The 15,340-nt window shown below is 47.9% G+C and overlaps 6 protein-coding genes across 6 annotated transcripts; 3 read left to right on the top strand and 3 right to left on the bottom strand.

The window, feature by feature from the left end:
* Positions 1–377: 377 nt before the first annotated feature.
* N7517_009016 (uncharacterized protein) lies at positions 378–941 on the top strand (the record flags this gene model as incomplete). Its single annotated transcript, XM_056726739.1, has 1 exon — positions 378–941. One exon carries the CDS (start codon positions 378–380, stop codon positions 939–941), a length of 564 nt encoding a protein of 187 aa, XP_056575311.1.
* Positions 942–1,454: 513 nt separating this feature from the next.
* On the bottom strand, positions 1,455–3,521 carry N7517_009015 (uncharacterized protein; the record flags this gene model as incomplete). Its single annotated transcript, XM_056726738.1, has 5 exons — positions 1,455–2,131; positions 2,184–2,338; positions 2,391–2,982; positions 3,043–3,177; positions 3,236–3,521. 5 exons carry the CDS (start codon positions 3,519–3,521, stop codon positions 1,455–1,457), a joined length of 1,845 nt encoding a protein of 614 aa, XP_056575310.1.
* A 2,962-nt stretch (positions 3,522–6,483) lies between these two features.
* On the bottom strand, positions 6,484–6,729 carry N7517_009014 (uncharacterized protein; the record flags this gene model as incomplete). Its single annotated transcript, XM_056726737.1, has 1 exon — positions 6,484–6,729. The coding sequence occupies one exon, from the start codon at positions 6,727–6,729 to the stop codon at positions 6,484–6,486; it is 246 nt and encodes an 81-aa protein (XP_056575309.1).
* Positions 6,730–7,827: 1,098 nt separating this feature from the next.
* Positions 7,828–9,208, top strand: N7517_009013 (putative extracellular lipase; the record flags this gene model as incomplete). Its single annotated transcript, XM_056726736.1, has 2 exons — positions 7,828–8,517; positions 8,606–9,208. 2 exons carry the CDS (start codon positions 7,828–7,830, stop codon positions 9,206–9,208), a joined length of 1,293 nt encoding a protein of 430 aa, XP_056575308.1.
* A 555-nt stretch (positions 9,209–9,763) lies between these two features.
* N7517_009012 (putative alpha-amylase) lies at positions 9,764–12,049 on the bottom strand (the record flags this gene model as incomplete). The annotated part of the gene is made up of 9 exons (XM_056726735.1): positions 9,764–10,444; positions 10,495–10,735; positions 10,790–10,936; positions 10,984–11,146; positions 11,191–11,419; positions 11,469–11,577; positions 11,629–11,744; positions 11,796–11,834; positions 11,891–12,049. The coding sequence occupies 9 exons, from the start codon at positions 12,047–12,049 to the stop codon at positions 9,764–9,766; spliced, it is 1,884 nt and encodes a 627-aa protein (XP_056575307.1).
* Positions 12,050–13,101: 1,052 nt separating this feature from the next.
* Positions 13,102–15,217, top strand: N7517_009011 (putative glucan 1,4-alpha-glucosidase; the record flags this gene model as incomplete). The annotated part of the gene is made up of 5 exons (XM_056726734.1): positions 13,102–13,336; positions 13,388–13,671; positions 13,718–13,814; positions 13,863–14,500; positions 14,555–15,217. The coding sequence occupies 5 exons, from the start codon at positions 13,102–13,104 to the stop codon at positions 15,215–15,217; spliced, it is 1,917 nt and encodes a 638-aa protein (XP_056575306.1).
* Positions 15,218–15,340: the final 123 nt, after the last annotated feature.

The raw sequence follows: 15,340 nt of genomic DNA, 5'->3' as shown, positions 1-15,340 counted from the left end.
CGTGAAGTACCTTACCTAGATATATGTATATTGCTTATAAATTAAGTTTAGAATTTAACCTTTGAGGAAGCAATTAAGGTTAAACTTAAACTTGGGGAAATTTGAGGTTCCACGGGTGGCTTGTTGTTAATTCAAAGGTTCCGGATGATGTAACTCCTGATATATCTCTGCCATGTTTCTGCCATGTTCTTTTATACTTTTACACTACATTGCAAATATCCTCCATACATATTCTAATGTCTAACAAGTATACCGACCCCAAACTTCGCGATGAAGTTAAAAAGGAAGTCCACAACAGCGACAAGGGCGGGAAACCGGGACAATGGTCTGCACGAAAGGTAATCAACATCGCTCCTATCGTATCTACTTGATATCACATGGTGTGGTTTCTGACACTCGTGCAGGCTCAAATGATGGCATCCGAATACAAAAAGCGTGGCGGCGGCTACAACACCACAAAGACAGAAGGCCAGACGGAGTCTCAGAAACACCTCGAGAATTGGACAAAAGAGGAATGGCAGACGAAGGAGGGATCTGGCACGGCTCGACAGGATGATGACTCGCGTAAGCGGTATCTGCCTAAGAAGGCGTGGGAGCAGTTGAGTGAAAAGGAAAAGGAGGAGACGGACGAGAAAAAGATCGAGGAGTCACAAGGTGGGAAGCAGTTTGTTGGTAATACCGCCGAGGCAAAGGAGGCCAGGCAGAGGGTTAGTTCTGATGTTGGGGGTGAGGATGTTGGAGTGGAGGACCAGAAGGTGAAGGGAGATACGGAGAAGGTTCGACAGAATGGAGAGGCTGCTGAAAAGGGGACGAACAACGAGGAGAAAACCGAGGGCAAGAAAAGCGGCGCAGGAACCAAACGCAGCGCGAAACAGGATGCAACACCTAAAAAGAAACAGAAGGACAGCGCTAGGATGGAAAGTCTACGGAAGAGAACGTGATTTTGATTTAGTTGAGATTCTATGGAGGAGAGTCAATGTCTGCACCACATGCGAAGATAATAATGAGATGGTTCACAAACAACACGGTAGCATGATACTCTGTTGTATTCGAGCTCGGTTGACTCCTCCAAATGCGACTTCGGCGGATGCTGTTGACAAAAGGAACTATAAAAGGAACCTGGTCAAGGATAGTCAATGGCCGAAGTGGGACAGGTATCCACGATGGCATGTGAAGTGTAAGGCGAAAGTATGTGAAGGAAGGCGAAGGTAAAGGGAAAATATAGAGAAGGCATTAAGCAAATTGGACCAAAATCCCAGTAGACTACCTTTGGTACAGTCCTACCAGAGTACAATGTCTACGAAAGAAAGAAATTGAGTAAAATGAAATATCATTTCAATGGGTATCCATGGTCTTGAAGTCCAGCTTTTAGCCAATCATGCCAAGATATTAACTCAAAACCATCCCTATGTACCATTACTTCATCCTGACATATCTCGTTCGATACCTCTCTTTTACTTCCGCTCCTCATCCACACGCGCCTGGGGAGTGAATTCACTGTCTGGCAACATGTTCATGGCGTCTTCCTGTGCGTCCAACTTATAGTTGGTGGCCCAGAAGCCAATAGCACCGAGGAAGGCGAGGATGGCTACCACAGTGTAGTTCCAAACCAAGAGAGGATCATCCGCCAGACCAATGAAAGCCTGACCAAGGGCAGACGAGAAGGCGTTCATCAGGAGGGACACAGCCTGCACGAGAGATCGCATGTTCTTGGGGGCCTTGGTGTAGGCATACTCCAGGGAAGTCACGGAGGCAAAGATCTCGGAGATACCACCCATGATGTAGGTCAGGGCTTGGATCCAGACGGAGATGTTGGTGTGTTTGTGCAACTCCTCGAGACAATAGTTGGCCTCTTTACCACAGGGTCCCATCTTGTAGATGTAGTGTTGAGTGACGGCGGCAACGACCATACTGAGGGCGGCCATGATGAAACCGGCCGTAATACGCTTCAAGGGGGTGAAATGGAAACCCATCTTGCGGATAGCGGGGTAGACAAGCTGATCAAAGATGGGAATGAAGATGATCAGGGCAATAGGGTTGAGGTTGTTGATGATGTCGTTGGGGACACCACCCAGTTTCATGGTGGCCGCTTGAGATGTCAAGTTGTTCAACATCTGGTTGTAGGCGAGCCCTAGAGATGGTCAGCATGCGAATATTCAGTGCAGATGAGGTTTGTCACGTACAGTAAAGAGGGTACCACAAGAACACTCGGCAGGCCATCAGTCCACGTCGAACTTCATCAACCCAGGCATCATCAAAGTCCATCCACACGGGCTTGCTTGCTCCGAGGTAGCTGGGCTTGACGGTGGCCCAAATATCGGTGTCAGAGGACTTGAACCTACAAAAAGTTAGTCAGGTGTTAACACTCGGGGGACCGGGATATAGCTTACCACCGCACAGGGTTCAGAGACCAGTGGCCCTTCATTGCCAACATCCACAGCTTGAAGGCCTTGGGATAGATTGATCCGCTGGGAGGAGTGAGGATGTACTGCTTCTTGCACAGGAGTAATACCACAGGGCAGACACAGAACATGGCGGTGGGGAGAAGGTAAGAGAGCCAGAAACCAACGTAACGCTCGGCGTAGACCATGGCAATCTGACCGATGAAAGAACCGGTGTTGACCATCATGTAGAAGTACAGGTAGATACGGGAAACTGTGGCAGACGGGTCCACGATGACACGCTCACCGGACTCAAGGGTCATGATATAGGGCTTGTCCTCACGATATTGTTCTGCGATCAGAGGGGCGATGTTGGCCTTGAAACCACCAGTTCCAATACCCATGATAATAAGACCAATAGAGAAGCATGCAATGGCACCGTTGGGGCTTTCAATAACTTGGGGAATGGCGGAAACGATAAGAATGATGTGTCCAACGAGTGCGCAGGCAATGGCGGACATGATGGTACGGTAACGACCCCAATATTGATCAGCAACCATGGCACCGAAGAGAGGCATAATGTAAGACCAGAAAGAGTTAACTATGCCAGTCAATCATATTAGCAAAATGAACTGAACCCCTCGAGAACCACATCACTCACACAGTGTCAAACCAGTGGAGGCCTGTTGGCCCATACCCAGAGCTCCGGGGGAATCGTTGCTCCAGTCGGAGAGACCTGCAACGAGGGCACCGCTAGAAGATCCATCGGGCAAAGGTCTCTGAATGAAGTTGACGACTATAATTCATATGGTTAGTCGATGTCTTCCTCCCTTCCAAGATTCGATAGTCCATACAAACAGCAGTGGTACCGTAGTACGAGAAACGCTCGCACAGTTCCACAAAAGCAACGCTGTATGCTGCAATGGGCAGCTTGCCGGCAACACGGCGCAAATTGACTAGATCGTCCGCGGTAGGAGCGGTCTTGTCCATAGAATCATCGATGGAGACATCTCGCAGGGGAGGGGCATTGTCGATTGTCATCTCATCAACTACAGGGATTTTCTCATTCACACCGATATCGTGTGCGATTGCCCTAGATTTGGCAATCTCAGCCACATCGACAGGGTCGCTGGCATTCATGGTGGCAGTTCTGTGGGGGATCCAAAAGATATGGGAGATGAAACACACAGAAAGAAAAAAGAAAGAAAAGAAAAATTTGGGGGAGGGCGAGGTGAAGCAATTATATGGACATGGTGTGATTTAGCGTAGCCATTCAGCTGGACCTTTTTTTCCGCGCGCATTCATTCACATTTCCTAGAGAACTCCCGGGGCATTGTCTGCATTAGGACCGTGGCGGACGGCATGGCAAAAACCGTCAATAGCCGGAAAAAGACCCTGCATCTAGGACATTTCCTAGATTAAGCCTGTTGAATTGGCTCCAATGGTGAGCTTCGGCACCATCCGGTTCTCACCAGTTTTCTGATAAGAGAAAATAAAAAGTCTTAAAGTGAAAAAAGATCCCGGATGTCTAAATAGATGCCAAGACTTTTATCAACCAATCAATCAGCTGTTGTGGGCTTAGACCCCCCAGATTTGGTGGTACGGGTACCCACTTAGTGTTAACCTTAGCGTGCATTGGCGTATCTTGGCGTTATCTTGGCACGGCTAGTCCGAGTATCTCCCCGCGCCATGCCGCTTGGCTGGTAGGTTACATTGTAACCCTGTCTGCTTGGCTACTTTCTTATACCCTATCATAATCAAGAAATCAAATAGCCGAGGTGAGATAACTGGTAGTTCTCCAAAATAATCTTATTTACTATCTCACACATGGCCTCGGTCCAATGATAGAGATATTAAACCCCTCGCTTGGTAAAAAAATTGCGGGACCTCAACTGATTAGGCTCAAGGTAAAATTGCCACTATCCCCCACCCCCTGGGGAAGTGAGACATATTGTTGGGCCCCATGTGATGTTGCCATATTACCAAATTACCCGAGTACTTTACAAAACATTCCTTCGCATTGGCACTGTCTTGGTCCGTCGGGCTCCCGGGATCGGCCTCGTATAAACTCATGACTGTTAAAGTTGACTACCAGTTATGGGAGTTATCGGGTTTCGCCCCCTTTGGTCTCTCACGCGATTAGGCCACCTGATTTTACTTCGCGCTTTCGAGGGTTTCTTTCACTCTGGTAGCAAACATTTCAAGTTTTACCAATTTTCAATTTACCATCACCTCGTCCTGGATGCGATCAGCCGGGTGATCGTCACTCACTACATCCACCGTGCATCGGGTTGCCAGGTCGCATGGTGGAGTGATACTGTCTGCACATCACGCTTGATTTCTGAACTAACATGTTCATCGAGGTCGCTAGCTCCTTGCTCACGTTGGCGCGATCAAAGTCATCCCTGTCCGAGATATCCACCAGGGATTGCCCAGCCTACCATGCTTTGCATTGACCGTTATATCCTTGCACGCTCCCTTGACCTTTTGATTGGACGATAACATCTATGGGTCGTATGTCTGAAGTACCGAACCAAGTTGGCTTGGCTTTGTGTTGAGTGGATATCCGATCGCGTGACCACATGCCTGCATTGCGCTGTCGAATTATATTGGCCTGTTTGAAACAAGATACTAACCTTGACATCTTAAACAGGGGTGTTTGTACGGAGTAACATCCAAATCATCTAACCCCTCTTTATCGCGTTCGAGTTTCCCCGTTGCCAAGGGTCGGAATATATACATTCACATATGGCGTAAAAGATAATTCGATACACACTTTTCCTTCGATATACCTCAGTTTATACACTCTTATTATATTCAATGTAATCCGTCTCAATACCCCCTAGACCTTTGTTTTCAATCAAAATTCTCAAAGCTCATGGTTGAGGTGATTCACGTTGATATGTGGCCACTTGCGAAACAAACGAGAGAGCCTCTGATGTCCTCTCTACAATCTAAGCTCTCGGCATGCTTTCCACATCTTTGGTGCTTCCTCGAATCGCAGGAGTGTGACTAGTCGACACATCATCCCACCTTGTTCCTACAGGCTCGATCCCCGAAAAATTCTCTCTGCCAGATCTGATACCAGTTCGCCTCGCCCCTTCCGAGTATTATTCGAAGCTGGATTGAATCTGGCATAGGGGCATCATATAAGGAGCTCGCCGGTGCGACGTGACGGGAATTTGGTTATGTACATCGGGCTTCCTTCCGACAAGTCTTACACCGACCTGTCAATGCGACCGGGGAGGGATCTAGACCTTCCAAGGAGTCTCCCTATCAGAATTGTCGATGCGATCGAGGTGATATCTGGCCCGTAATTGGCCAGGTTGATCTAGTTTTCTTCTAACAAGTCATTTATGCCAATGTGATCAGTTTGATCCGGGTGGGATTGGGCTGGAGATCATCGTCAAGTTAGGTCAATCTAACCAATATAGCAGAAGCCAGGTCTACCTAATCAAGGTCTCAGTCTCTCCCATCAACCATGCTGCCCGGGAACAGGGAGCTTCCTACCCTGATCCCACCCCTATCGCGTCGACGTGCACTTCCTAGATTAGAATCTGATTTGATCTAACCAAGATCCCTGTTTCGGATCGTACTAAGAATTGCACCGATCGGCCTTGCACAGCCTCTCATAAAGTCGGAACAATCTGATCCTTATCTCGAAATGCCTCACCCCGATCGCATCGACGGGTCTATATAAACAGAATTTGTTGGACGGGAACCCCATCGATCTAACAAAACCCGACCGATGGCAATCTCAGCCCTCTCTTACCTCAAATCGAGCATGAGAGTGGCAGGTTCGTGTTTTTACATATCTACCAGGTCAATTCCTATATTCGATTTCACTGGAAGACGACTTTAGTCCAACGAACAACTTCAAGTGATGGAGACCATAGGTTGAATACTAAGCGAAGCAAGATGGAAAGTCCCTCTGCCGAAATATATCTCAAATGTCAAGTATCACCATGCAATTCAATTTCTTGACCCCTTTTCGGTTAAGGTCTTATTCATTGACGCGTTTTGGAGGAGCACTTTTTTTTTCGCTTCCAAGACCCAGCTTGTTAGTTGCCTCATACATGGGGAACGAAGTAGGCTTTCAACGTCAATATGGTGACCCCATACCTCCATCACGCATGTCAAGTTCATCAACTTTGACACGAAGGCGGAAAGGCTCAAGTAGCTCAGCGGGTGCCTTTTGCCGCACACAGTCCGATTGTATTCGTCCGTCAATCACATCCCTAGTGGCTCTCCTAGTGAGTCCTAAGGAGTTGATCCGCCCGAGCGGCGAGAATCCTTTCAGACGTTGTGGCAAGAGAAGGAGAGGGCGACCATAGTGCAGAGATTCCATGATAACGATGGATTCAATGTATTGTAAGGCAACTCAATTTTCCTAGGCACTGAAGACTGTGCTTTGCCAATTTTTTCCCATGGCTTGGCATCATGGCAAAAGTTTTCACCTGGAAATTTTCAGTCCTGTAGATGGCGGGATTGGCTTTGTTCTCTCTCGATCATATTAGCGTATTAGGCAAATATGAAAGTGTGAACTGGTGCTGGACAGTCCAGCCAGTATTTTAACTAGATACTAGGGCCGCCTTCCATATCAGGGACAGTACTACATCTCTATTGGATCCATTGGAGACTCCGTGGACTGGCTATTGGACACGGATGACCTGAAAAGTGAGAAATCAGACATTTCCATGTGAAAAGGGAGAGGATTTGGAATGGCCTGGTGGGAATTCGGATACATTATCCACATCCAGCAGGAGCTTGAAGTTTTGGTTATGATATATGCTAAAATAGTGCACAGGCAAGGTTTGAAGGTGAAAATCAAATCACCGAGTTCATTGAGTGCGATTTTCCAACTCCGGCTGACGTTCGCCTAGAAAAACAGAGTTATTTTCCCAGAGAAGCATCCTTGACTCGTCTCATCGGGCGTGGAGAATGGCCAAACATACGATATACGCCCCTTGTGTCAACTTGGCTGACATGTAGGCCACATCATTCCAGATCCGATGTGCATTCCTCTCAACGGCTACAAACCTTCTCGGCGAACCACACTTGTTTCATTTTCATGGTCGTTCTCCCTGCTGATATGGAGAATACACCTCTGCTCTCCATTATCCCTGCATAATCAGTGCACCGGCTGATCTGCCGCGTTGACTTCCAGCTATACTTTCTCCACTGCACCTCAGGTTTCGGTGGGACATACCAAATGCCAACCGGAAAAATAAGGGAATTCAACCGAAGAGACACTTGCTGGTGCTCCCGAGTAATGACACAAACCTGTTCATGTAGACTTGCTCTGAGAATGAACAGTGGGGATGGGAACACCGATGTGCTATATATGCCCTTGTTGGCTCGGCACGAGAATTGCTGGGGCAAGGGCAAAGCACAGTCACCACTGGTGCATTAAAACCCCTTCTACCAAGCTCAAGGAAACACAATAATGCCTTCTATTATAATACTGATCTTATTGTCTGCTTTGCATCTGGCCTGGGCTGTCCCGGCGCAAAAGAGAGCAGTCAACCCAACTGTTGTCATCCCCAAGCCCGAGGCAACTGTCGGGGGCTCCATGGGTCCCAACAATATCGATACGTTCAATCGCATTTTCTTCGCACTGCCTCCAGCTGGGCCTCTCCGGTTGAAACCACCTCAGCCAATCAAAACATCCCAGGGGACTATTCAGGCTACCTCCGTTGCGAAGTCTTACCCACAGTTCTTGTTGAGCACCGACGAAAAGGACGTGCCTAGCTCTGTAATCTCGAAGCTCTTCAATATCCTGATGTTCCAGGAGATTATCAATTCTGGCGAGGACTGTTTGACCCTCGATGTACGCCGTCCTTCCAAAATCAAGGCAGATGCAAAGCTACCGGTGGTGGTCTGGATCTTCGGTGGTGGCTTTGAACAGGGTGCCACCAAAAGATATGATGGCTCAAACTTTGTCACAAACTCTGTGGAGCTGGATATGCCAGTCGTCTTTGTGACCATGAACCACCGTCTCGGAGGGTTCGGCTTTCTACCGGGGACAGAAATCCTGAAAGATGGCACAGGAGTTGTGGACCATCGCTTTGCTTTGCAATGGGTCGCAGAAAACATCGCGGTATCTGGAGGTGACCCGTCCAAGGTCGATTTTTGGGTGAGTCTGCTGGAGCCATCTCCGTATTTGACCAGATGGCCATGTATGATGGTGACAATAAATACAACGGTGCGCTGCTTTTCCGCAGTACCATCATGAACTCCGGCAGCATTGTGCCTGCAAATTCAGTCGACGGCACAAAAGGCAGGCTATATATGACACTGTTGTTAAGAGCGCTGGCTGCAGTGGCGTCAGTGACACCCTCGCATGTCTATGCGAGCTGGATTACACCAAATTTCTCAACGCCGCCAACTCGGTCCCGGGCATCATGGGTTACAATTCTGTCGCCGAGTCATATCTCCCTCGTCCGGATGGCACGGTTTTAACTGCATCACTAGAACAACTAGTCATCCAAGGCAAATATGCCTCGGTGCCATTCATCATCGGCGGCCAGGAAGATGAAGGCACTATCTTTGCTATATATCAGAACAATGTCACAACCACTGAGCACATCGTGGACTATCTACAGAGTCTATATGTCTTCGACCCCTTGCGACAGCAGATTACAGATTTTGTCGCCACCTATAGAAATATCCAAGAAGACGGCTCACCCTTTCGTACGGGATCCCTTTACAACTGGTACCCTCAATATAAACGACTGGCAGCCATCCTGGGCGATCTGTCATTCACTTTGATACGCCGGGCCTTCCTAGACTACGCTCAGAAAGCGAAACCAGATGTTCCTTCCTAGTCCTACCTCTCTCCTATGACCATTGCGTTCAGTTTCTAGGAACATTCCACGGATCTGATATTATTCAGAGGTTCTATGGAATCCTGTCAAACTACGCATCCAAATCTATACAATCATACTACTTGTCTTTTGTGTATGACCAAAACCCTAACGCAAGGGCTGGAAACTACATGGATTGGCCACAATGGGTGACAACAACTCTCTGATGAGCATTTTGATCGATCGCGGTGCCCTTTTGCCGGATAACCTTTGTCAGGATACTTATAATTTTATGATGGCGGATCTTGCTGCGTTCCATATTTGAGTGTCCATATTTGAGTGTCCATATTTGAGTGTCCATATTTGAGTGAGAATGCGAGTCTGGACGGTTGGGCACTTTACGGGTTACGTTTGTATGAATTACCTGTCATGAAATATAACTCAACTCGTACAATGTTTTGGGATTTGGCCTACAGGGCTGTGCCCATAGAAAATAGGCAGATATCAACGATAGTTGCAAGTTTCAGACATGAATTCATCTTTAAGTAGAATCTGTCATTGTCACTAACTCCCAGTTCATTTCCAGCTCGCCGTCACAGTGGCTGTACTTCCAGTACAACCAGTTGGAACCGTATATGACCGATTAGGATCGCTCTCCCATGTCAAAACTCCGTTCGTCTTCTTGAGGAATTTATACTGGAAGGTTGTTCCAACGGGGAGCGTGATAGTCGCCTGCCACAAGGGATTGGAAGAAGTGTAGCTGCCTGCAGACAGTGCGACGGCTTTACTCGTGTCCCAGGTCCCAAGTTGACTGATGGAGCCTGAAATGTAGATATCCTGGCCATAAGAAGTAGTCACAAGCTCCTTGAATAAGACCGGAAGGGCAGTGGCCTGGGTGCAACCCCCCGCTGTCGTGGTTATCGTGGTGGTCTGAGTCGCTGTGGTAGGTGTGGTGGCCGTGGTAATGGGGACAGTTGAGCCGCATAGCCCGCTGTTGCTCACGGATGATGCGAGAACAAACACTCGTGGCAGTCCAGATGCCATTGGCACTGCAATTCTGTTGCTGGAATCCACTGTCACAGATGTGCAGGTGTACAGCTCCATTAGCTGGGTGCCGGATGAATACCCGCTCCCACTCAAATACAATGTGTAGGAAGATCCAGATGACCCGGCGTTGGAAAGCACCGTGATGACGGGCGAACTACCCGATCCCTTCTTCATGGCTAATGTGTTGCTGTCTTGATAGAAAGCGACATTCTTATAGCTTGTCAGTTTTTTTCCACCAGCATAGGTTTGAAAATACGTACCTTGCTCGTGATATAGCTGGAATCTGCCGCGACAGCCGCTTTGCGAATCTTGTTTGTAGTCGCAATATATTTGTATAACTCTGCTGTGGTGGAGTATTTTGACAGCCAGATAGCCTCACGGTTGGCCGGGTCATTTCCTCCATTATAGTGTTGCTCCTGGCCAGAATACACAATGGGAATACCGTCTGATAAGAAGAGGAATGAGAGCACATTCTTGGCTTGTGAGTAGTCGCTTGTGTAGCTATGATGAAGGTAGTTAGTATTGAATAGCTTTGAGAACTTCAAATTGCCTTACCTTGGGAAACGTGGGTTGTCGTGATTTTCAATGAAATTGCCCAGTAGGGTTGAATCAGCACAAGCGGACGCCACAGTACCGATCATATTATACAAATCGCTAATGCTACCACTGGAAGTTTGGAACGCGCGTAGCAGTGGATAATACCTGGACGGTTAGTTTTTCTCTGGGAAACCGGATGGTAGTCATCTCACATGGGATAATTCAAGACACCATCCATGTAGTTTTGATAATCGCAGGTGTACGATGGACTTCCATCAAAGACCTCCCCGACACTATAGACACCTGCCGCGCGGTTAAAGGCAGGCCAGAAAGACTTCTGGACATGCTTCACGGTATCGATACGCAATCCATCAACTAACAACGTTAGACAAGCTTTGAACATAAAGCATTCCACTTACTGGAGTACTTGGACACTAAACCAGAAATCCAATTGTTCCAAATGGTCTGCACTGAGCTCTGGGTTGTATCGAGATCTGGCAACGAGACAGTGGTGTCGCCAAGCCAACAATTCTCGACATTAGACTGGTCATTGTAATTACTGATCAAGCAGTAGGGGTGGAAATAAGACGCAGAGTTGAAGGGGGTGAAAACACTATAATCCACATTATTTCCAGCCCCGGCGTAACCCTATTGTGTGGTTAGAAAGGTTTCTATCCCATTGTTCAGGATAACACACCATATGGTTTGCCACGACATCAACCATAAGATACATGCCTCGAGCATGCAGTGCCTTGGAGAGTGCTAAGAGATCATCGGCCGTTCCATGGTTTGGATTAACATTGTATCTAGTGAAGTTTGTAAGCAGTATTCTAGCATCAATGGTTGAATAACCTTACATATCTTGCTGCCAGTACCCATGATATGACGAGCCATCGCCAGTGTTTTGCGAGAGCTGTTTTGTCACTGGAGTAATCCAAATGGCAGTAAAGCCCATTCCCTGGATATAATCCAACTGGTAGTCAGGTTAGTATATGAATTGCGAATAGAGGAATTTGATGCACACCTGGTTGATAATTCCCTGCCAACTGCCACCACAGTAAATCTAACACGCGTGATTAGTCTATAAATTGAGACTCGAAGACAAAACAGCATGCATACCCTGTCGTTAACGTTACAGTTTGCAGTGACTGAATTGTCGCTGCGTCCAAAGCGATCCGTCAACAGGAAATAGATCGATTGACTGCGCCATTCGGCGGGAGTCAGGCCCATGACCATCTGCCATAGCAGCAAGGTTGCTGTGAATATAAGTTTCTTCATGCTTGCGCCGTGAATGTGTGGGACTTGATTGTTTGGCGGTGTTTGGGTTCTGAGAGAGACCAACAGGGACAGCAGTCAGACCCAATTTATACCTTTGACTTGCATGCTAGGCATGGTAGTCATGTCATCCAGGTCAGCACAAGATGAGCTTTTTCTCACGGCAATATATGTTGTATACTCATAGAATAAGCTTTGCGTAGTTCTAGTCCAATCGGTTAAATGCACAAGACGTAAAAATTCCAAGTTGCTTCAAGTCTGCTCCTCCGGGCCGAGATGTAGAGTCAATATACTGAGAGGAAAGTCAAATTACTCCGAAAAGCTAGGCAGCTTCGAAGTTGCAGGATACTAGCGGTCCTCAGGCCCTGCACCAGGCTCGAAGAAGTCCATTTCTCCGAAGGTTAGCCCACCTGCGGGATTCTTCGAGGCTCCACATCTTCAGGACGTTATCACAGTTGAGAAATGTCGCATCAAACTCACATGCATGACATTTCTCACCAAAGCGCTAGTTCTTAGGTAGGTCTAGCGTCCTGGTAACGGCGATAATCCAACCGGCTGATTGGTGGCCACCACCCCGGATTATCCGGTGAAGATGACAGGGGACGGAGATTCAGCGGGATCAAATATCGGAGATAATGACGCGGCATCTGTTTGACGGTAATTAATGCTTGATTTGAAAGTGGTTGATCTAAGCGATTGGAATGGAGATCATCGGACAGTAAGATATCGCATGTGCTTCGGGAGATATTCAACCCGCCTACTGAAAAGAGTAATGATAGACCTGAGACTTGCAGAACCAGAAATGAAGCTCTTGACTAGTGCTGAAAGCGAATTAGGGGAATGGCGATCTTTGCCTGATGGCATTTTCTCCGGGTTCCGGAGCTCATTGCCCCTGCAATAGTGTGCGATGCTGCAAATTTCCATGCAATGAACACGCAATGCGCATGCAAGTGCATCAGTGGAATTGCGACCGAATGGAGTTTACTTGCATTCCATATAAAAAGCACGTTTGGCCCCCATGATGAGTCTAAGTCAACTCACATTCTGACCTCATGATGGCCCCTCGTTTTTGGACTGCGCTTTGGGCGCTTACTCTTGGCCATGCAGTCATCGCCGCCCCCCAAATACCGTTGCACTCTCGTGCGACAGGTAGTTTGGATACATGGTTGGCGTCTGAGATCACAGTGGCAAGACAGGGTATCCTGGATAACATCGGATCGGCTGGTGCCTATGCTGCGAATGCAAAGCCGGGCATTGTAGTAGCCAGCCCGAGCACCTCTGACCCCGATTGTAAGTCATACCACAGCTATTTATTGAAGTGAGAACTGAATGGTCCTATAGACTATTATACGTGGACTCGCGACTCAGCACTGGTGTTCAAAACTTTGGTCGATATGTTCAAAAACGGCGACAGCGCGTTGTTGAATGTTATTGAAGAGTATATCAATGCGCAGGCCTATATACAGACAGTATCGAATCCATCTGGAGATCTTTACAGCGGTGGACTGGCTGAGCCCAAGTTTAACGCCGATGAGACAGCTTTCACTGGCTCTTGGGGACGCCCCCAGCGTGATGGACCGGCCTTGCGAGCCACTGCATTGATTTCATTTGGTCAATGGCTTATTGTATGAATTTAGATTCTCTTTACTATTGCGTTGCTAACTAATTCAGGGTAATGGGTACACTAACTATGCGACCAACATTGTCTGGCCCGTTGTGCGTAACGATCTATCCTATGTTTCGCAGTACTGGAATCAGACCGGATTTGGTTAGTATACCTCGAACTATAGTTGTGCAAATTGCTGATATCCTCCAGATCTCTGGGAAGAAGTTTCTGGCTCATCGTTCTTTACCATCGCGGCTCAGCACCGCGCCTTAGTGGAGGGAAGCACGTTCGCGAAACAAGTCGGTTCCTCATGTTCCTACTGTGACTCTCAGGCTCCGCAGATCCTATGCTTTCTACAGTCTTTCTGGACTGGATCTTACATTTTGGCCAACTTTGGTGGTGGACGCTCTGGCAAAGACGCCAACACCTTGCTCGGTAGCATTCAAACTTTCGACCCGGAGGCAGGATGCGATGATACCACATTCCAGCCTTGCTCAGCTCGAGCCCTCGCAAATCACAAAGCTGTGACTGATTCGTTCCGATCGATCTATTCTGTCAACTCGGGTATCGCTGCGGGTAAGGCTGTTGCTGTTGGTCGATACCCAGAAGACTCATACTACAATGGTAACCCTTGGTACCTCTGTACTTTGGCTGCTGCTGAGCAACTGTATGATGCTATATATACGTGGAACCGTATTGGCTCTTTGACAATTACCTCTGTTTCTTTGAACTTCTTTAAGGATCTGTACAGCTCTGCTGCGACCGGTACCTACTCTTCGTCTAGTGATACATATTCCGCGATCGTGAGTGCTGTCAAAGCATATGCGGATGGGTATGTTGGTGTTGTGGTATGTTGCAAATTCCCGTGGATGGTTGAATACCCCGATTAACAGATATCTCAGGAAAAATACGCCCCATCCAGTGGCTCCTTGGCCGAGCAATTCTCCAGGTCCGACGGCTCGCCACTTTCAGCTCGTGACCTGACTTGGTCCTACGCAGCCTTGCTTACCGCCAACGAGCGTCGAAATGCCATAGTTCCTGCACCATGGGGCGAGACCTCTGCCAGCAGTGTCCCTGGCCAATGTCAATATACTTCGGCTATTGGTACTTTCAGCAGTGCAACAAACACCGCTTGGCCTAGCACTTTGACTAGTGGATCAGGTAGTGTAACTACTACTGGACCGGGTGGTGGAACTGCCACTACGACTACGACGACCACGACGACCACGACAACATCATGCACCGCCCCGACTGCCGTAGCAGTGACATTCAACATGATCGCCACTACCGTATATGGTCAGAATATCAAGCTTGCTGGATCTATTTCGCAGCTTGGATCCTGGTCCCCAAGCAGCGCTATTGCGCTGAGCGCTTCCTCATACACTTCGAGCAACCACTTGTGGTTTGTGACTGTGTCACTTACACCGGGTACTAGCTTCACCTACAAGTATATTCAGGTGGCAAGTGACGGTACTGTTAAGTGGGAGAGTGACCCAAACCTCTCGTACACTGTTCCCGCCCAGTGCGGCACAAATGCTGTCACGATTAGTGATAACTGGAGGTGATAGTTAGGGAAAATAAGTTGGAACTAGAAGTATCTATTTCGGTATCCCAGCTATCCTTTATACTAGCGAACCTTTGCATACCTCTGTTGCAGATTGTGTTTTGTTCGTTCTGTCACCAGAGAA

Source organism: Penicillium concentricum (assembly GCF_028827145.1).
Source record: "Penicillium concentricum strain IBT 3081 chromosome Unknown utg000004l_segment0_segment0, whole genome shotgun sequence".
Taxonomy (NCBI): domain Eukaryota; kingdom Fungi; phylum Ascomycota; class Eurotiomycetes; order Eurotiales; family Aspergillaceae; genus Penicillium; species Penicillium concentricum.
The sequence above is the reverse complement of the archived record's forward strand: the minus strand, read 5'-3'. Positions and strand labels throughout refer to the sequence as shown.